Source organism: Microcebus murinus, chromosome 3 (genome assembly GCF_040939455.1).
Source record: "Microcebus murinus isolate Inina chromosome 3, M.murinus_Inina_mat1.0, whole genome shotgun sequence".
Taxonomy (NCBI): domain Eukaryota; kingdom Metazoa; phylum Chordata; class Mammalia; order Primates; family Cheirogaleidae; genus Microcebus; species Microcebus murinus.
Genome location: NC_134106.1, coordinates 73671830 through 73694273, shown reverse-complemented (window position 1 = coordinate 73694273; position 22444 = coordinate 73671830). Strand labels below are relative to the sequence as shown.

Genomic DNA, 22444 nt, shown 5'->3' with positions numbered 1-22444 from the left:
CACTTTTCCAGGTCTTTAGACAAATAATGAAATACTTGAAACAATTAAAATTAATGTTGTAGAAAAGTATTGATGAAGTGGAATGGTATTTGAGATGTGGTGCTGAGTAAGAATGGCCAAGAGACACATTATTAAGTAGGAAAGGCACAATACAAAAAGAATTTGTCAAACACATTCCTATTTAGTATGGTACATAAATATGTGCATGGAGAAAGGCTAGAAGATGAGACCACCGCGAAAGAAGGAGGTGCGGGCTCCTCGGGCGGGGCAGCTGCCCAGGCGCGGCCACCAGAACCGGCAGCCCGAGCCGGTCTGGAGAGGGGCCGGGCCGCCAGGGCCGGAGTTTAGTGCAGGAGGTCCCCGCTGGGCTGCCGGCTCGCCTGGATCCTGCAACCGCGGAACTGAGGGAGCGAGCCCTGTCCCTGCGCCTCTGCGCCCTGCGCCTGGCCAAGCCTGCTCAGAAAAGAGGTTTTAAGATCAAAGATGGGAAAATGGGAGAAAATTGTCCTACCCCACGGCCAGCTTGTTCATGGTATACACTTGTATGAACAAGCAAAGATAAACAGAAAAGCAAATATAACTTGCTACTAGCCAAGATCACCTCCGCAAAAAAAAAAAAAAAAAAAAAAAAGAAAATGAAAATAACTTTTGGCAGGATTCCGTTTCATCTGATAGAACTCAGAAGCAGGAATAAAAGCCTTTTAAAAAATACTGAGAACATTAAAAAATAAGCTTTTGAAGAAATCGCCATTTCTAACTGAAGTGAGCCAAAAGGAAAATTATGCTGGGGCAAAGTTTAGTGATCCACCTTCTCCTAGTGCTCTTCCAAAGCCGCCTACTCACCAGATGGGAAGCGCTGTTGAAAACTGCACCAAAACAGGGAGCTGCTGGCAGTACACTTAAAAACGCTCCTGAAAATTCAAACTTAGATTTCAGATTTCAGTATGTATATAAAACAGTTTTTCCCAGATCCCTGGACTCCTTAAAAGAAAATTGGTACAGAAATGGAAATTTGCCTTGTTGCAACATACAAGTGCAAAAGATGAGTTTTAAAAATTACAACCAGCTTGTATTATATTTTATATTTTGTAAATACTGTATACCATGTGTTATGTGTATATAATTCACACTTGAGAGGTACATTACCATTGCGTTATGAAAGTATGTATTTTGTCCTGCCCATATGGCAGGTGTTTTGTATATACACAATAGAGAAATTTTAAGTGTGTGCTAATAAGGCACATGAGAGACCGATTTATTTGCATAGAATACTGAGATTTTTTTTCAAGTTACAGCTGTCATACCTCAAGGTTAAGATGTAAATGTGAACAGTTTACTAATGTACTACTGAAGTTTAAATCTGTGGTACACTCATTGTAAATGTGGGGTTTGTTTCTCTAAATTGATTTCTGCCTTCTAAACTATAATTATTGGAAAATTCCTGCTCTCATTTTTACCGAACTTAATTTCTGGTTTTTGGTATATATCCATTCAAAGTTAAAATGCCTCTAATTGTAATGCCAATAAAATTGATTGTGATCAAATTTGAAAATAATTTGCACTCCTTTTGAAAAAAAATGAATATGGGTACTTTTAAAGATTTTTTAGCTATTCCTAGCTCTTAAAAACGTTTCCTTTATTATTTCTTGGATTTTTGATTTGTTTTGTTTTGTATTTTTCCATTCACATATATATCTACTATCCACATGCAATTAATTTTTAATGTCTGGTGTAGGGTAGGAATATTATTATTAGTTAATAAAATTAATTTATCAATTAAAAACAAAAAAGAGATGGGGCTGCAACATGCTCAGAAAATCCCAAGTTACAATCCTGTCCTTTCAGGAACTAGGGATATGATCTTGGGCAAATTGCTCTTCCTCGCTAAACTGCACTGCCTTTGTCTGTAAAATAGGAAGGACCACTGTAGCTGTTGCTGTTGTTCCTGTATCGTTGGGTTGCTTGTAGCGATACTCCACAAACTTTTCCTCTGAATTGACCAGCCATGCTTGCCATTGTGAAACACAGCTGTACACTGCTGTGCACAGCTGTACACAGCTGTAACTGACAAAAGCAAATGCAATGCAAAACACAAGAAAATGCATGCAAGTAAATAGCCAATGGGCTGAGAGAGAAGCTGGTCCTTGGTTGGTTTGATCAGAGAAGGTCCCTTGAGGGTGCTTTGCATGTTACCTTTGAAGAAAAGGGGACAAAGAAGAGTTTCAGGGCAGTGGCAGTGCATCCTGGAGGGTACCTGGAAGGAGACATGAAAGGAGGACATTTTTCTCTGTGATGTGGGGACTCCACTTGCATGAACTCTGCAATTGGGGCTAAGAACCACCATGAGAACAAGACCTTTCCTGAACTGCCAAGGCTCACTGGCTGACCCAGACCTCTTTCCTTCATTCACATGCTTCCTACACCTTTGAGGTCAGACTGGACTGGCAGCCACAATGTCCACCTCAAGTGCCTTGAAATGTGTTTAATGGATGCGACACAGTCCTTGGCAGAGTGACACTGCCCTGCCCTCCCAAGAATTTGTTTATACCATTGGTGTGGAGGAAGTAGTAGGCAACGAGTAATGACCGATAACATAGGATGCTATTTATTATTGGCTAGAGGAATACTATGTTGCATTGGCATGTCCGCCCCCAAACTGATGAATCCTAATGAGTACCAGAGTTAGAAAATTGGGTATATAAGGGCAGAAGACAAACAGAGCTTCAGGAGTCTAGACAGAGACACAGATCACAGGGATCCCTGGCCCAGGTAGGTGGCCCTCACCCCTGGCTATCAAGGCTAATTGACTTGGATGGGACAGTAGAACATTGTCTGGCTGCCTGGCTTGCCTTCCTTCCCCACTAAAAGCAGATCTCTCTATGCATTTCCTAAATTTCTGACTATTATCTCTGAGACTTGCCCAGAACACTTTACTCTGAGCCCCAACAGTAGCCTATTGGATCCTAGAAGGGCTTTTGCCAACAGGCAGGGCATTGATGGAGGGCCATGGAAACACTGGCTTAGGAAACCTGCTAACCTGATAATGCTAGCACTTTCTCAGAAGGCTAACAAAACTGAGTTTAGAGTCTAGAAAGTTCTGATCTTCAGAATATTTTGAATGTTCTTAGGTAGAGAGAGATGAATTTTAAATGGCCAGATGCACTGCTTCCTTTGGGGTTCTTTGGAAGCCACCTGTATTTGTCCTAATACAGGTGACAGGTTCCATAAGCATCTCACGGATATATACCCAAGCCCTCCAGCCTGTGGATGTCATTCCATCCAGCAGCACCACAGCATCTTCACATCTTTGGGTACCCACAGATTTCTGCAGACATCTCTTGTTCTGATGTCCTGGCTGCCAAATTCTCCGTGTTTCCTGATTTTTCAAAAATTTCTCTATCTGGGCTCTCGGTTCCATTCCATTGGTCTGTGTCTCTGTTGTTGTACCAGTACAATGCTATTTTAGTTCCTATAGCCTTGTAGTACAGCTTGAAGTTGGTAAATGATGACTCCCAAATTGTTCTTTCTGCTTAAGATTGCTTTTGCTATATGATGTCTTCTGGTTCTATATGAAGCATAGAATTATTTTTACTAGATCTATGGAAAATGATTTTGGTATTTTAATAGGGATTGCATCGAATGTGTACATCAGTTTGTATAGTATAGACATTTTAACAATATTGATTTTGCCGATCCATGAGCATGGTGTGGATCTGCTGTTTGAGGAAGCAGACAGAAACACACACTGGGGAAAAGAACCCTTATTCAATAAATGGTGCTGGAAAAGTTGAATAGCCACGTGTAGAAGACTGAAACAGGATCCACACATCTCACCTTTCACAAAAATCAAATCACGATGGATAACAGACTTAAACCTAAGGCATGAACCTTTATAAGAATTCTAGAAGAAAATGTTGGAAAAACTCTTATGGACATCAGCTTTGAGAAAGAATTTATGAATAAGACTCCAAAGGCAATCACAGCAACAACAAAAATAAATGAATGGGACTTGATCAAATTAAAAAGCTTTTGCATAGCCAAAGAAACTGTCACAAGACCAAATAGACAACCTACAGAATGGGAGAAAATATTCGCATGCTACACATCCCATAAAGGGTTGATAGCTAGAATCTATATAGAACTCAGGAATATCAGTAACAAAAAAATAAAAAACCCCACCCCATTAAAAAGTGGGCAAAAAGGCATGAACAGAAACTTTGCAAAAGAAGACAGACTAATGGCTAACAAACATATGAGAAAATGCTCAATATCTCTAATCATCAGGGGAATGCAAATCAAAACCACAGTTAGATATCACCTAACTCCAGCGAGAATGGCTTTTATCAAAAAGTCCCAAAGCAATAAATGTTTGCGTGGATGTGGAGAGATAGGAACACATACACTGCTGGTGGAATTGCAAACTAGTACAACCTCTATGGAAAGTAATATGGAGATACCTCAAAGAGCTACAAGTAGGACTACCATTTGATCCAGCAATCCCATTGCTGGACATCTACCCATAGGAAAAAAAGACATTCTATGAAAAAGCTCTCTGCACTTGAATGTTTATAGCAGCACAATTCACAATCACAAAGATGTGGAAACAACCCAAGTGCCCATCAATACATAAGAGGGTTAATAAAATATGGTATATAAATACCATGGAGTACTACTCAGCCATAAAAAACAATGATGATCTAACACCTCTTGCACTGTCCTGGATAGAGCTGGAGCCCATTCTAATAAGCAAAGTATCACAAGAATGGAAAAACAAGCAGCACATGTCCTCACCATCAAATTGGTATGAATTGATCAACACTTATGTGCATATATAGTAGTAATATTCATTGCGTGTCAGGGAGGTGGGTGGGGGAGAATGGGATGGGGATAGTCACACCTAATGGGTGTGGCATGCACCATCTGGGGGATTGACATGCTTTTGGCTCTGACTTGGGTGGGACAAAGGCAATATATGTAACCTAAATATTTGTATCCCATAATATTCTGAAATAAAAAAATTGGGGGGTTTAGATATAGGGTCTCACTCTGTTGCCCAGGCTGGAGTGCAGTGGTATCTTCATAGCTCACTGTAACCTTGACTCCTGGCCTCAAGTGATCCTCCTGCCTCAGCCTCCTGAGTAGCTGGGACTACAGGTGCTCACCACCATGCCTGGCTAATTTTTCTGTTTTCAGTCCAAGATGCAAAATATCAATCTACAAATTATGGTGTCTTTTCCTTCTTCCTGCTTTGCCCCAAGCTGCTATAGACGACGATGACAGCAGAGATGGAAGAGCAGAAAATCCAATGGAGTTTAAGAGGTAGCCAAAACAAACAAACAAACAAACCAAATCTAGCTCTTCTTGGCCCAAATCTCACAGAATATTTTCTAACATAAAGAAAAAACATGATAATTTTATGATTAAATTATATGACATTACAGCCATGGAAGAGGCTAAACATCAGAATGGGAAATACATTGCAATCTTGCCTTAAATTTCCCTTTTCTCCCCATAAAAAAAAACAAAAAAAAAACTAGGAATTTCCTCCATGATTTCAAAGTTTCTGTGGATGACCTCTCTGTACCCAACAAATCACATCACTTTTCTGAAATGCAATTTCTTTGTGTTTGGAACAGGAATAATGAAGGTACATGTATCTCAGCATGGGTATGGGCATCATAAAAAGATAGTATGTGAAGAACTGTTGGAGCATAGTTAAACTGAAATTCAGAGGTGCTGCCCAGTTTGATGGGGGAGAGGCCCCCAGGCCACTGTTGGAGCAGCTCTGGCTACGGGGCCTCTGGGCCATGAGGCCTCAGGCTGAGACCTACACTCTGTCTCTGTCCTCTGGACACGACCCCCATGCCCAACCACTCTCTCACTCTCCTTACCCTGAACCTGTGCTGCTCTGGAACTCTTGCACCCTCCTCTCCTCCCCTCCTGTGAACAGACCACAGCAGAGGAGGATGGGGAGCTAGTGGGGGCTGCTGGCTCTTTTCCCCAAATCTACTCTGAGAAGTACGGATTCCAGGAACTTGCCTAGAGGGCAGAAACACCTCGCTCAGCAGGAGGAGAAAAGCTGTGGGCACAGGTGATGTGTGGGCTCTGTGGTTTGGAGAAGAGGGGCCAGAGAGGAGATGGTGGATGGAGGGGGGAGCTTTTGAGTCCTGCCTCTGCCACAATGCCATGCTGCTTTGGGATAATCACTGGCTGTGCCATGACCCAGAAATGCTACAACGACAGGCGGCATGGCCCACACCACTGGAATAGGGTAATATTAGGGCAGCATGGAGGCCCTTGTACACTTGAAGGCATTTATAAATGAATTCCTAACCAGCAGAATGAGGCGCTCTTGGGATTCCTAGGAAGAGAAATCCTGGCATATTCTGTTCAGTTTTCCCTCATCTCTGTTGAATACTCACATCCTACGGCAAAAATAATATCCCCCTCTGCCGTGTCCCATACCACATGGGAATGAGTTCCCCAAACCAACTTGTGAGTAAGGAAACAAGGCCCCCTAGAGCTACCCAGAAGCTGAAGGTTGACGGTTCCAAATGCCAAAGTGTCTGGTATCAGGAGAGATGGCCAGTGAATTGCAGACACATGCCATCTTTGCTCTGTCCCCTAGGAGCAGCAGCCAGGGCCCCACACAGGGCCTGGGCACTGACCTTCCAAAGCAGACAGGAGGTAGGCGTCTGATAAGGGGATTGTTCGAGGGCGCATGTGGACTGCGTACAGTTGTCATGAAGGCATCACTGCCAACTGGCCCCTTGAATACCTTAAAGGAGGAATCACTTGGTGGTGTCTAATCTGTTCAGAAATATCAAAAGAATATGATGAGAATGGCTGGAATTCCAGTGCACCAGTAGCTGTACAACAGGACCATCTTGTAATTCTTGTAAATTGAGTCCTGGATGTTTCTCAGTTCATCTGCTACCCTGAGCACGGGAGGCTGGTTCCAATGGAGTATGTAGCCCTTCTGCACTTTCCTGCTAGGCACAAAGTAGGGGATACTTTATGTGTGAATCAATTGCTAGTGGCTACCATGCTGAGCCCTGTTTGGTGCTGGGCAGATGCAAAGAAACCAAAGGCTTTTCCCTCTGCCACCACTCACACAACACATACAACACACAACAAATGCACAAAACCACACAAAATGTATACCCACAACACACATAAAATACACAAAATATAGTCATAACTTCCCTCCACATATATATACATTCTACAACACACACACACACACACATGACCATAACAATCTGTCCAAAAGTCTGAAAGGTGTTTGCCTCTATAGTGAGTAGTCAGAAAAGTGCAAAAAAGTATCCAATATATTAGAGCCCTTAAAGATCACTGTAAGATACAAAAATTTAAAAAGCATATAAAACAAAATGCATATGTCCTTTGCCCTAGCAATTACTTAGCTAGGAATTTATCCCAGAGAAGTAAACAATGGTATATGCAAAGATCAAAGTCTCAACATATTAAGCACAGAAATCTCTCTCTCTCTCTCTCTCTCTATATATATATGTATATATATATATCTACATAGAACAGTATAAAAATGAAAATAATCCAAATGTTCAAAATTGAGGATTAGTTAAGTTATGATCTGTTGGTATGTGACACACAAGTTAGCTGTCCCTTGTCTGTTGTTCATCCTCCCACAAACAAACAGCACCCCTGTGTGTCAGTGTTGGTACAGAATATCAAACTTACTGAGGTTTTATGGGTAATAAAGATGAGAGTTTACTATATGTTGAATACTCACCACACTACATAGCTCTGGCTATTCCTGTGGGAGCCACTCAGCACAGTCTCTGTAAGTCTATTTCTCACCCACTCCAACATGACACCCCCTACCAATCTCCATCTTCCCTGTCCTGAGAGAAATGCAGGTTGCCCCTGCACTCGCAGTCTCATTCATGTCAGAAGTCAGCACAGCAGAAGTGCCAGCAGTTACCCCAACCTGCCTTCTTAGAAGGCAAGGTAGTGGCTGCCTTGACTGTATTTTATTTTTACTTCATCTTTTCCTTTACAATCTCATCTTAGGCCAAGGGGTTTATCAGGAAGTTCTCCAAAGACATGTGTTTCCTTATTAGGAATCTAACAGACAAATTAAGAACTTTTATCCCAGCCATCAAGGGAATAGCACTTTTCCAGGTCTTTAGACAAATAATGAAATACTGAAACAATTAAAAATAATGTTGTAGAAAAGTATTGATGAAGTGGAATGGTATTTGAGATGTGGTGCTGAGTAAAAATGGCAAGAGACATTATTAAGTAGGAAAGGCACGTTACAAGAATAATTTGTCAAACACATTCCTATTTAGTATGGTACATAAATATGTGCATGGAGAAAGGCTAGAAGATGAGACCACAGTCTTCAGTCATGTTTAAGAAATGTGGCTGCAACATGCTCAGAAGAGCCGAAGTTACAATCCTGTCCTTCCAGGAACTAGGGATATGATTTTGAGTAAGTTTCTTTTCCTTGCTAAATTGCACTGCCTTTTTCTGTAAAATAGGAAGGACCACTGTGGCTGTTGCTGTTCCTGTGTCATTGCGGTGCTTGTAGTGGTAGTCCACAAGCTTACCTTAATCAATTATGTGGCTTTTCCTCTGAATTGACCAGCCATGCTTGCCCTTGGGAAACACAGCTGTACATAGTAACTGACAAAGTCAAATGCAATGCAAAATGCAAGAAAATGCACGCAAGTAAATAGCCAATGGGCTGAGAGAGAAGCTGGTCCTTGGTCAGCTTGATCAGAGAAAGTCCCTTGAGAGAGCTTTGCATGTTACCTTTGAAGAAAAGGGGACAGAGAAGAGTTGCAGGGCAGTGGCAGTGCATCCTAGGGGTACCTGGAAGGAGACATAAAAGGAGGACATTTTTCTCTGTGACGCGGGGACTCCAGTTGCCTGAACTCTGCAATTGGGGCTAAGAACCACCATGAGAACAAGACCTTTCCTGAACCTCCCAGCTCACTGGCTGACCCAGTCCTCTTTCCTTCACTCATATGCTTCCTACACCTTTGATGTCAGACTGGACTGGCAGCCACAATGTCCACCTCACGTGCCTTGAAGTGTGTTGAATTGACGTGACACAGCCCTTGGCAGAGTGACACTGCCCCCCAGGATTTTGTTTGTACCATTGTTTGGAATGAAATAGCAGGCAACAAGTGATGACTGATAACATAGGATGCTATTTATTATTGACTAGAGGAATACTACATTGCATTGGCATGTCCACTCCCAAAGTGACGAATCCCAATGATTACCATGCTTAATAAAAGGGCAGAAGACAAACAGAGCTCTAGGAGTCTAAGACAGAGCCACAGACCAAGGGGATCCCTGGCCGAGGTAAGTGGTCCTCACCCCTGGCTATCGAGGCTAACTGACTTGGATGGGATGGTAGAGCATTCTCTGGCCACCTGCCTTGCCTTTCTTCCCCACTAGAAGCAGATCTCTCTATAGATTCCCTGAATTTCTAACTATTATCTCTGAGACTTGCCCAGACCACCTTGCTCTCAGCCCCAACTGTAGCCTGCTGTCTCCTAGAAAAGTTTCTGCCAACAAGCAGGGTATTGCTGGAGGGCCAGGGAGACACTGGCTTAGGAAACCTGCTAACCTGATAATGCTAGCATGTTCTCAGAAGGTTAAGACTGATTTTATTGTTTTTCAGATTAAGTAATTAATTATTTTTATTTCAGCACCTTGTGGTGAGAAGAAATGACAAATGGTTAGATTACATATGTTGTATTTGCCCTACCTGAGTCAAAGCTTCAAGCTTGTCCATCCCCAGATGGTGTGCACCACACCCCTTAGGTGTCAATATACCCATCTCCTCCTTCCCCTTCCCACTTGCCTGATACTTGATGAATGTTACTACTAAATGTGCATATAAGTGTTGATCAGTTAATGCCAATTTGATGGTGAATACTTGTGGTGGTTGTTTTTTCATTCTTGTGGTACTTCACTTAGTAGAATGGGCTCCAGGTCCATCCAAAATAATACAAGAGGTGCTCATTCTTTTCCGGTTCTTTGAGGCTATTCATTAGATTGTTGATTTGTGATCTTTCTGTCCTTTGGATGTAGGCATTTATGGATAAAATTTTCCTCTGAGGACTGCTTTAGCTGTGTACTACAGAATTTGATAACTTGTGTCTCCTTTCTCATTTTGTTCAAAGAATCTTTTTATTTCCATCTTAATTTTCTCCTTAACCCAATAATCATTCAGCAGAAGCTTGCTTAGTTTCCATGACTTTCTGTAGAGATGAGAGTTTCTGTTGGAGTTGATTTCTAATTTTATTCCACTGTTGTATGAGAAGATGCATGGTATAATTTCTATTTTTGAAAAATTTGTTGTGACAGGCTTTATGGCCTAGGATGTGGTCAATCTTAGAGAATGTCCCGTGAGCTGATAAAAAAATATATATTCAGTGGTTTTTGGGTAGAATGTTCTGTAAACATCAGTCAGGTCCATTTCTTCCAGGGTTCTGTTTAAGTCCATTATTTTTTTGTTGTTTATTTTCTGTTTGGAGGATCTCTTCTGTTCTGTCAAAGGGGTCTTGAAGTCACAGGCCATTACGGTACTGTGGTTTATCATTTTGTTTAGATCAAGCAGGATTTGCTTTATGAATCTTTGTGCACCTGAGTTAGGTGCATAAATATTTAGAATTGTTTTTCTTTCAGCATCTTATGGGGGTACAAATGTTTAGGTTACGTGTGTTGCCTTCCCCCCCTGCTTCTCTCCTGGAATCAGAGCTGCAAGTGTGCCCATCCCCCAGATGGTGCGCATCGTACTCATTATGTATATATATACCCATCCCCTCATCCCCCCTCCCACCTGCCCGACACCCGATAAATGTTATTCCTGTGTGTCCACTTAGGTGTTGATCTGTTAATACCAGTTTGCTGGTGAGTCCATGTGGTGCTTATTTTTCCATTCTTGGGATACTTCACTTAGTAGAATGGGTTCATCTTCTTGTTGAATTGTATCCTTCATCATCACATAGTGACCATCTTTGTCTTTCATTACTTTTGTTGATTTAAGACTAAGTTATCTAAAATCAGAACTGCTACACCAGCCTTCTTTTGGCTTCCATTTGCATGGAATATCGTTTTCACTGTGTCGACCTGGCCTCATGCTGGGGAAAGTTCTCTGTCTACTGAGTTTGGGTGTGCAGTGTTTATAAATATATATAAATATCTATAATATCTAAATAAATATCTCTTCTCCAGCCCCTCCCCATGAAGTAAATCATGTGAATAACCTTACCTTAAGATAGTAGAAATTGAGCCTCCTGGGACATTTGGAGGCCCAGTTTTTCATGATGAGAGGTTGCAAAGAAACGGCTTTTTGTTAGGGAAATACTAGGCTACTGCAGAGAGCCAGCAAAATTTTTATGGAAAGATTCAGATGGTAAGTATTTTAGGCTTTGCTAGCCAGATGATCTTTCAACTATTCACCTCTGCTATTGTAGCCCCAAAGTAGACGAGGACAATATATATTTATTAAGAAAACCCAAAACAACAGGCAGTGGGCCAGATTTGGCTGGTAAGCCATGGTTGCCAGCCCCAGGACTAGCGCAATTCACTTTGCACTTTTCTACCTTATTTCATTTTTATAAAATGTCAAGATCCACAAAAATGTTATGACCCGTGGATTAGCTTGTGAGCCACAGTTTGGAAAACACTGCTTTGGAAGAGTGACAGACAGAAGGGTCTGGTCCCATAAGGGGCCAGTGGGCATCTCCAAGCAGAGAGCAAGGCTGGTGTCCTGTTCAGCATGAGGGACACCCAGCAAAGTGCCTGGTGGTCAGGAGGTGCCCTAACTGGTCTCATTTCTGTCCACTTAGGTCTTGTACTTCATCCCATCTGCCATTGAGTAAAAACTCAACGTTGAAAATGTCCTTGTTGGAGGAGAACTCAGGAGTGAAAATGGACGCTGAAGACTGGGGAGAAGATGAACCCTGGTGCTGCTCAGAAGGTGAGATTCTTATAAAAATGCACAATAGAGCCAAAGTGTAATTCCTAAAGCGGACCTTGCTAGGTGCTGTGCACAGACCAGCTCCTCCCTGCTGACCTTACATGGCACGTGAGCTTTAGAACTTCCCTGGGAAGTGAATTAGACAAGAGGAATCCTGAAAGGGCAAAAGAAGCTTTGCCATGGGTGCCCAGGGGCATCAGGTGGCAGATGAATGGGTCATCCCCACCTAAAGACAGGGGCTTTGAAGTCCTGCCCTCCGACTGGATGGTTCTATGTCCTCCAAATGCATCTCTTCCCTCCCAACCTGCCCAGGCAGGAGAGAAGCCACAGACGAGAAGGGACTCTCTGAGGCTGGGTGGAACATGCCCCACACGCAGGGCTTCGGAGTGCGTGCTCCAGGGAGGAAGGTGCTTGGATGTTGTCGGCTCAAGGGGAACACTAAGAGCACCTTTGGCCCAAATGTCTATCGCTGGGAGGCTTGAAACACACCAGTGGCCAACCCCCTGAGCTATTTCATCTCTATTTCCCAACATTTTTGACTGAGGAAGCTGAGTTTTGATGTCATTATTGACTCTGCTCTAGTATTTCTCAGCATACAAACACACAAAAGAAGGAAGTACATGGTCCCTGGCACCCCTAAATCCTCTGGAAATCCCAATCACATGTGCTAACCTCACTGTCTGACTGCAGACCCAGCCAGAAGCCCCCTGGAACCAGGCCTGAGTGTCCCCTCCGTGAATTCTGTCCCCTCAAGTAAGTCCCTGGTGAGGTAATAGGGGCCGAGGGATGAGGTTGGGGGTGGGAGAGGGCGCCGTGGGGCCCTGGGAGAGGGCAGGAGAATTGTAGACCAGGGTCACCTAAGGGTGCTGGATGGGCTGAGGCTTTTCCTTTGTGCAAGCAAATCCTATCAGGAGAAAACACAAGAAAGAAGAGCCCAGGGTGGGCCTCTGCCTCCCCAGGGAGGGGCAGGTAACACACCCACTAAGAAGCACAGGAGAAGGAAGAAGGAAGGTGTTGTGCCTGGGAACCTTCTAGGTGCTTCTTCTGACCACAGTCAAGAGGCTGGGGACTCTGACCTCCTCACAGCACTGATGACAAACAGGGGTGTGGCAGTGAGAGACACCTCCCCTCCCTGCCCCTGCCCACCACCAAATGCTCAGGGTGGCCACCCTGGGAGCCAGAACCTTCCTCACACAAACCGTGTGCACCTCACAACCACCCCAGGAGGAAATAATTAACACCACCACTGTTCAGGTGTGGAGATTGAGGCAGAGAGGAGAAGTTACCTGCCCCAGGTGACACAGGTAGTAAGCAGCAGATGCTGAAATTTAAAGGTACTATATCATCTGCCTGCCTAACTCTGGCTTAAGGCTGCCTGTCACCTCCCTCTGCACAGGACAGTCAGAGAACCTCAGACTGAGTCCCGGCTCTGCCATAGGTTAATGTGTGAACTTTCCTCACTTTCCTTACCTGTAAAATGGCAGCGAGGACCAAATAGGACCAGGTGTATAAAGGTGCCCAGCCACTCCCTTGTCACAGTGAGGAGAGGCTGCCCTCACTGCTACTACCATTGTTGCTGCTGCTGAAATTGCTTTTGTGTTTCCAGTGTTGTCATAGCTACAGGGTGCTGGCTCCTGGTCTACACTGTGCCCCACCTAGGGGAACCAACCATGTAAGCTTGTCTGGTGGGCCTATCCTGGCTTCTTTTCTGGGTTGTGATCTGAAATCTGAGAGCAGTAGTTCTCAAAGTGTGGACCTTGGACCGACAGCAGTGTCAGCTCCTAGAAATTTTATAGAAATGCAAATTCTCACCCCACCACAGACCTCTGGCAGCAGAGACTCTGGGATGAGGCTCAAGGGCCTGTATTTTAACACACCTTCCAGGATATTGTGTTGCACGTGAAAGTTTGAGATCCATCCCTTACAGAAAGTACTTCCCAGTGCCTTGGAACCACAGCACCTCCACAGAGGCCTTGGGAAGAAGTCTGAAGGTCAGATTAGGGGTCAGGGCTGATGAGTGAGAACACCAGTCGAGAGGATACTGCACACACCTGGGTGTGAGGTGATGTGGGCCCAACTCAGGGCATGAGAGGAGGGAAAAGGAAGTGAAAGAGGGAGAAGATTTAAGAAATATTTACTACTTAAGAAGTAAAAAAGTACATGGCTAGTGCTAGAAGTACAACTTCTGAATTCTGATTCAAGACAATTGAGGCAGAATCTCAGGGGCGTGGGGCACAGGTGACCTTGGTCTTCAAGTGTCACCCAGCAGGTGATTCCCAGTGTACAGCCACAGTTGAGAACCACCTCCTTAGGCCATGCCACTCAGAGGGTGTCCTCAGACCAGGGCCATCAACAGCTCCTGGGGCTTACTAGAAAGGCAGAGCCTTAGCCTCACCCATACCTCCTAAACCACACTCTGCATGAGGCTCATTGTACATCAAAGTGTGGGAAATTGAAAGACTTAGAGTTAATCTAGTTCAATTGGCTCTAGATCAACCCACACCTGCCCTGTGCACTCACAATGTCTGGGGTGGGGCCAGAAAAGCTCCTGACAAGGTTCTGATATAAGCCAGGGCTGAAAACCACACATCGCATCTGTCCCCGTATCACTGTAGAATTTCTGAGGATCTTGCCAGGGGCCACTCACCCCTTCCATAGTTACTGAGTGTCCACGATGCTTGGGGCACTGTTGGGGTGGCTGTGGAGGGTCACAGGATTGTCAGACAGGGCACTGCTCCCGGGGAGCTCACAGTGCTAGAGGGTGATGAGACAAGGACAGCAGTAGCCATGTGCAGGTACAAGTGACAAGTGCAAAGTGCCACAGCACCAGGGAGGAAGCCATCCTGCACAGAGGGGCTGGGGAGGTCTGTGGGGAGGAGGTGGCAGGAGAGCTGGTGTTACAGGAGGAGTCCTCCCCCACTCTCTGGGCACACAGAGGCCAGGAGGCCACTCCATGATGAGAAACCCGGCCTGAGGTCATGTGCTTATGGCATGGGAGGAGAATGACATTTTAGAATTACTCTCTACATTATAATTGCCTATCACAGATGCCTATATTAGATATACACTGTGTTATCACATTGCCATATTTGCCATTTTACAGCCACCAGCCCTGACAGTTACTGGCCCAGCATGGGGACTCCTGCCCTCCATTAAACAAATGTCTATGTTCCTTGCTGAGTGCCGTGTGGCCTGCCCAATCAGAGGCCAGTAGGAAAGGTTCCCTATTAGGTCTCCACTCTAGGAAGGCCTGGCCTGAATGAGTTCCTAGGCGCCCATGCCCTGGGAAGCTCTGGCCACTGTCGTGGCTGGTCCTGCCAGCTGGAAGAGCCTCTTCCAGGGCCAGGTGCAAGCCCTGTGGCCTTTCAAAGGAGCCGCTATAGTGCCTTGCACCATGCTGGGCTACTGGGGGCTTCCTGCCTTGACCCCCACCCTTTTCTATCACGTCTACCTTGGCCCAGCCAGTGCAGGTGTCTGTCCCACCCCAGGCATTGCTGATGGCATGATGCAGCAACGAGGGTTAGAAGAACAATGATTTACGTGTCCTGAATCTTTTCTACACCTCAGACACCTTCTTCGCTCAGGCTAATTGCTATTCATTGGAGTAAGCATTTTAATCCTCATAACTCCTTTCTCAGGTAGGTGCTATTATTTATTACTCCAATTTCACAGATGAGGACACTGAGGTTTGGAGAGATTTAGTCACTTGTCCTAGGTCCTACTGCAGAGCTCAGATTGAACCCATCTGTCAAAATCTGGAACCCACTGCTTACCTTACACACAATGCTAAATTGCTTGTCTCAGCAAGACAGGAAGCCTGGGAGTGTAAGAAATATTCAGTGGCTGTGATGTCTGACCCCCCGGCAGGATAGAGAGCTGGGCCTTGACCCCTCAGATGTGGGGTAGACAGGGCTGAGTCTTCCATTCCCAGTGTGAAGTGTTGATATCTGGTTATATTCATCTAGGTGCAAAAGTGAATGCCAGAGCGCCAGAAAAATTCAGCATTCGTGACCAGGATCAAAAGGTTTTGGTCCTGTCTGATGAGACCCTCATTGCAGTTCCAAATAAACCGTACACAGTTCCAGGTGACTCTCAGTCTTGGCTATGTTTTCTGTCCCCACTCAGCCAGGGTAAGGCCTCCCTCCAAGTGGGCTCACCTCTGTGCTATACCACATCCCGCCCTCAGCAGATAGTGCAGTGGGGAGGAGAAACCCCAGGGACCCTTAGGAATTGGGTGGAGGGTCTATAACAATGGCCAGATATGAGGGGAATCTTGCTGGAAGAGCTGGAAGAAGGAGCCACATGCCAGGCTGTGGGAAAAGAGGAGATTGGACCAGTGTGACAGAGGGGGACTCTGACCACAGAGTCAAGGGGATAGGGGTATGTGTCCAGCCTGAAACCCCAGTAGGCAGGAGGGACTTTCTACTACTCTGAGAACTGACCACTTTTATGTCTTTTTTCCAGAGACCTTCTTTGTATTAGCCTCGCACACGAGCTCAAGCCACGAAGGAAGCCCAATTCTCCTGGCAGTCTCTAAAGGAGAGCTTTGTCTGTGCTGCGATAAGGACGAAGAACAAAGCAAGCCATCCCTTCAGCTGAAGGTGAGAGTTTCAGTTCCAACTTCTGGTACCCGTGGCTACTCCAAAGTGAAAGGCCAAGGTCCTCAATGCCTCTCATTCTCCCTGCAAATTCTTATTGTGGCCAGTATAACAGGAGCATCCAGTTTTCAGGAAGCACTGAGCAGAAGAGTTTCCTGCTCTCTTCTCTGCTTCCTTGCCCCTTCTGGGGGAGGGGGAGGGATGCCCCACAATGGGGGGACTTGGCAGAGGAGCTGAACACACATAGGTGCCCCTGCCTCCACCCTGGTGCCTGTCCTGCGTCGGGTGGGCTCCCTCCTGCTCTGCCCCCCCCCCATGGCAGGTGGTACACATGGGTCAGGAACCTGATATGCCACTACAGGGTTGGAGGTTGTGAGGCAGCTGCTTGGAAAGCAGTGTGTCTGCTCTGCAAACTTGGTCCTAGATGGAGCATCCTTTCACTTCAGGGGGGAAACCTTAAGAAGCTCAATTTTGGATGCAGATATAAGCCATATTCTTTAATCTAAATTTTAAAATAATAGAGCTGACATTTTGATATCCATCTGATACCTGCATCTCTCTCTCAATTTGTTTTTAATTTGGTAGGAGAAGAGGGATGGGAAGGAAATCATGATTACTTATCACTCCTTAAATAAGAGTACTATGGGCTGACACCCAAAGTCTCCAAGGCCCACCCTGCCTTCCATCTTTTCCTCCTGTCCCATGCAAAGTCCTGGAGCAAGAGCACACATGCTGGATTTTTCTCCCTTCCAAAGCCTGTGTTATCTAATTAATCTCTTTTGCCTCGTAGAAGAATGAACTGATGAAACTTGCTACCCAGAAGGAAAAAGTACGTCTGCCCTTCGTCTTTTATAGGGCTCAGGTGGGCTCCTGCTGCACGCTAGAGTCAGCTGCCCACCCTGGTTGGTTTGTCTGCACCTCACGCAATTCTGGTGCACCTGTTGAAGTGACAGATACATCCGGAGAAGGGAAATTAATGGAGTTTTCATTTCAACAAGTTTCCGAAACTGAAATGAGCCCCAGTGAAGTCAGCATTACGAATGCCCCATTGAATGCTGCCTTCTGCTTTCCCAATGCGGAGCAATCGCCTGAGAACATAGAACCTGCTAAATGCACAAAAGAACTATACAGAGGATCAAGAAACCCAAAAGTCGGGTTTTCAAAAAGAAACAAAATTGATATCCCTCTTGCTAGAGTGACAAGAAATGAAAGAAAACAACTTTAATAAACTGAATCAGAAATGAAAAAGGAGAGGTGACTACAGACATCACGGACATAGAAGACATCATCTTCTATTAACAATACTATTGTTAAGTCCGGAGCCAAGAGAGAGGGACACACAAAGCTTCATGTGTAGCAAAATGTTGATTTTGAGCATCTGGGTGCAGATGAGTGGAGGCCAAGAAAAGTGTCCACACCGAGGGAGGTGAAATACTTAGGTTTTATACAGGGTTTCTCAGAGGGGAGTGAGTACGTGGGCTGGAACAGCAATTGAAATAATTGCTTTTAAATGACCAATTTCTGGGACTCCTGTGTCAGTCTCATGCTGTAGAGATAAGGGAGGGGAGTCCTTATCGGGGGAAACAGGAATGCTGGCTGCAGCTGTCTGTTAGATTTCACAATCTCCGGCGACTCTCCAGACTCCTGTGGCTACTGTTTCATGAACCTAAGTTTTCCATTAACTGAATTCTGTCCTATACATACTTTTTGGGTTCCCACCTGGAACAAATCTAACAACTATGAAAATCTATGTGCCTGCAACAAACATATGAAAAAACGCTCAACATCTTTAATGGAGATTTCATTTCAACAAGTTTCCAAAACTGAAATGAGCCCCTGAATTGCATCAGGGAAATGCAATTCAAAACCACAATAAGATATCACTTATCTTCAGTGAGAATGGCCTTTATCAAAAAGTCCCAAAACAATAAATGTTGGTGTGGATGCGGAGAGATAGGAACACGCATACACTGCTGGTGGGACTGCAAATTAGTGCAACATCTATGGAAAGCAATATGGAGATACCTTAAAGAGATACAAGTAGGTCTATCATTTGATCCAGCAAGCCCATTACTGGGCATCTACCCAAAAGAACAAAAGACATTCTATAAAAAAAAAATCTGCACTCTAATGTTTATTGAGGCACAATTCACAATCACAAAGATGTGGAAACAACCCAAGTATCCATCATTACATGAGTGGATTAATAAAATGTGGTATATGCATACCATAGAGTACTATTCAGCTCTAAGAAACAATGGTGATATAGCACATCTTGTATTTCCCTGGATAGAGCTGGAACCCATTCCACTAAGTGAAGTATCCCAAGAATGGAAAAATAAGCACCACATGTACTCATTAGCAAATTGGTTTCACTGATCAAACCTAAGTGGACATATAGGAATAACATTTATCAGGCGTTGGGCAGATGAGTGGGAGGAGGAGGTGATGGGTATATATATATATATACACACACATAAGGAGTGCAATGTGCACCATCTGGGGGATGGTACATACATAATGAGTGCATCTGGGGGATGGACATGCTTGAAGTTCTGACTTTGGGAGAAAGGGAACACATGTACCATAAACATTTGTACCCCCATAACATGCTGAAATAAAAAAAAATTATTAAAAGAATAAAAAAACCCAATTAAAATCAATTACAAAAAAAAAAAAAAAAAAGAAAGAACGTGAGGTAAATGGCGAAGTAGGGGTGCCCTCCTGGCTCTCTGCTCCCAGAATGGAAAGTGAAGAACGCAGACAACCACACGTGAGTGGTCTGCACTTCCACAGGACCAGCTTCACAAGCCTTTGGACAATCACAGGGAAACAGAGGGATAAGAAAGACTGCAGCCGAAATCAAAGGTGAATTGGTTATTCTTCCGTAAAACCCGGGGAATCAGAAACATACAACAGGGAGGGAGCGAGGAGTGGTTTGACTGGCCACTGGCAGTCAAACTCTACCTGGAGCATCAGCTCTAGCTAGAGCTTGGGGACATCCTCCCCCCCCCAGTCGAGCTCCACACCCACTCAGGCCAGGAAGTGCCTGAAGGTGGTGGGAAGTGGAAGTGCCAGACAAAGCTGTGTGGAGAGGAGACTGAAGCAGGGATCTTTTTGAACTCTCCTTAGCACTCTGCTGAGGCAGTTTCAGGTGGGAGAAGGTCCGAACCCAGCAGTCACTCCTTTGCTTGGCAGGAGTGAGAGCCCCATCTGGCCTCTCGCTGCAGGATGCTTCCAGGTCCAGGTTGAGGGGAGTATACCCGAAAGGAGGCTTTGTCCTTGGATACAGTTGAGGTTTTGGCTGGCGCTGAGTGGACAGAGAGCACAAAGCTTCGTTCCTTGAACAGTGGGGACTCCGCGAGTTGGGGGAAGTCCCTCTGCTCCTCTAACACCACCCCCATCTTCCCATTCCTGTGGTTTGACTTGGACTCTGTGTTTGGAGGGACAGTGAAGGGAGAGAGTGGTGGTATGCCCGGCTGCCCCACCAGACTGATCTTGGGTGGTCCCTCACTGCACAAGCCACTTGCACTCTGTGTCCAAAAAGCAGAGCCCATCTTGGCAAGGTGGAGTTGCAAAGGAGGCTGCTATCCAGATATAACTTGGAGAGAAATTATCACCCATAGTCTCCTGTGACTTGAGACTGGGCGCTTTGCGCCAAAGGTTCTGACTCCACCTCTGGGCAGAAGGGAGAAAGAGGCTGTTCCCATTCCTGCTGCTTGTCTCCAATTCTGTGTTTACAGAGTCAGAAGGCGAAGAGTGGCAGTTCGCGTGGCTGCCCCACCAGACTGATTTTGGGTGGTCCATTGTTGCACAAGCCACCTGCTCTCTGTGTCCAGAGAGCAAAGCCTGTCTTGGCAAGGCGGAGTTGTGAAGGAAGCTGCTATCCAGATATAACCTGGAGAGAAATTATCACTCACACTCTCCTTTGACTTGGGACCGGGTGCTTTGTGCCAAAGGTTCTGACTCCACCTCTGGGAGGAACTTAGAAAGAGGCTGTTCCCATTCCAGGAGCTTGTCTCGAATTCTGTGTTTAAAGAGACAGAAGGCAGAGTGTGGCGGTTTGCGCCACTGCCCTGCCAGATTAACCTTGGGCAATCCCTTGCTACACAAGCTGCCCACGCTCTGTGACCAGAGAGCAGAGCTCATCTTGGCAAGGTGGAGTGGTGAATGAGGCTACTTTTCCAGATATAATCTGGGGAGACACCATCACCCACACCATCCTATGATTTGGGCCTGGGTGCTTCACGCCAAAGGGTCTGACTCTGCCTCTGGGCAGAGTTGAGAAAGAGGCTGTTCTACCTGAAACCTGAGTTGCAAGATTGTCATCTCTGCTTTGCTTCCACCTCCCTGCTGACACTGGCCATGGAAAGGTGGCTCTAACAGCCTATCAGGACAGCCTATCAAACTGAGTCCCCTCTTTTCCACTCTACTGTGGCCTGATAGCCAGTGCCTCCAGCTAAAGGGGAAGCCCCATTCCTGGGAATTTCAGAGGGGTGAGGGAATCTGTTGTCTGGGCTGATATTTGCTGGGGTTGGAGATTACCCTTGGTGGCGACCAGCCCACTGGGATTTTGTGCAGAAGGGACTGACCTCACCCCGGCAGGGGCTAAGCGATGTGGCAGGTCGCTTTCTGGTTTGGGACTCTCAGAGGCCTCAAGTAACAAAAGAGAGAAATCTCAGAGCCTATCATGGTGCCTCCCACTTCAACATAGGGGTCAAGAGTGAACTCACTCTCACAAGAGTTATCTAATGCCTGAGTCTCTAAGCAAGGGGCCTAAACCCATTAATCTCTATAGACGAAAGGTAAAGACATTAGATCAAAGATAACCCAACAGACTCAAACTCCTCTAAGATGATACAGGACCAGAGCACATATTCTCAGCCCTGCCAAAGATCATTCCTTAGGAATCCCAGAATTTAGCTCATAACCCAGTCCCAACACCTCCGATTCTTGACAAAACATCCAGATGAGAAAGATCCAGCAGAAGATCACAGGAAATATGAAGGAGCAGAGAGAAAAGTCACCTCCAAAAGAAAATACTTGACCTCCATCAACCAACACCAACCTACATGATATGATTAAACTGACAGAGGAGGAATTCTGAATTTGGATTGTTAGAAAACTCAATGGAATTGAAGAGAAAATAGAATCCCAACATAGAGAAACCACAAGAACAATCCAGGAAATGAATGAAAAATTCTCTAAAGAAATTGAAATTATACAGAAAAACCAATCAGAACTTTTGGCAATGAAGGAAAGAATTAAGGATCTCCATAATACAGTGGAAAACATCAAGAACAGGTTCGACCATGCAGAGGAAAGAATCTCAGAGCTCGAAGATTATGCCTATGCCCTAAACAAATCAGAAGAAGAAAGGGAACACAGAAACAAGAGACAAGACCAAAGCTTACAAGAAGTGTGGGATTATGTAAAAAAGCTGAATCTCAGGGTGATCTGGATTTTGGAAGGGGAAGAGGAACAATCACAAGGGCTGGAAAACTTATTTCATGGAATACTGGAGGAAAATATGCTGGGCCTGGCCAGAAATCTTGATATCCAAATGCAAGAAGCACACAGAACTCCTGAGAGACTCAACATTTAAAGGCAATCACCTCATCACATGGTCATTAGGTTGACCAAAGTAAACGTGAAAGAAGCAATCCTGTGTGCAGTGAGGTGAAAACAACAATTATCCTATAAAGGAAAACCTATCAGACTAACAGTAGACTTCCCATCTGAAACCTTACAAGCCAGAAGTGATTGGATACCTATTCTTAATCTTCTAAAACAGAGCAAAGCCCAACCTAGAATTCTTTATCCAGCAAAATTAAGTTTCATCTATGAGGGAGAAATAAAG

At 45.0% G+C, this 22444-nt stretch overlaps 1 protein-coding gene and 1 pseudogene across 1 annotated transcript in view; both read left to right on the top strand.

The window, feature by feature from the left end:
* IL37 (interleukin 37) overlaps positions 1 to 18610 on the top strand; it is a 45509-nt gene extending 26899 nt beyond the window's left edge. Inside the window, exons 2-5 of the mRNA XM_076000968.1 lie at positions 11856 to 11986; positions 12677 to 12739; positions 16451 to 16587; positions 17375 to 18610. Coding sequence (XP_075857083.1) covers positions 11905 to 11986; positions 12677 to 12739; positions 16451 to 16587; positions 17375 to 17809 — 717 coding nt within the window. The 5' untranslated portion in view covers positions 11856 to 11904 and the 3' untranslated portion in view covers positions 17810 to 18610. The remainder of the gene's footprint in view (positions 1 to 11855; positions 11987 to 12676; positions 12740 to 16450; positions 16588 to 17374) is intronic.
* On the top strand, positions 224 to 1064 carry LOC105859192 (proline-rich nuclear receptor coactivator 1 pseudogene; annotated as a pseudogene).
* Positions 18611 to 22444: the final 3834 nt, after the last annotated feature.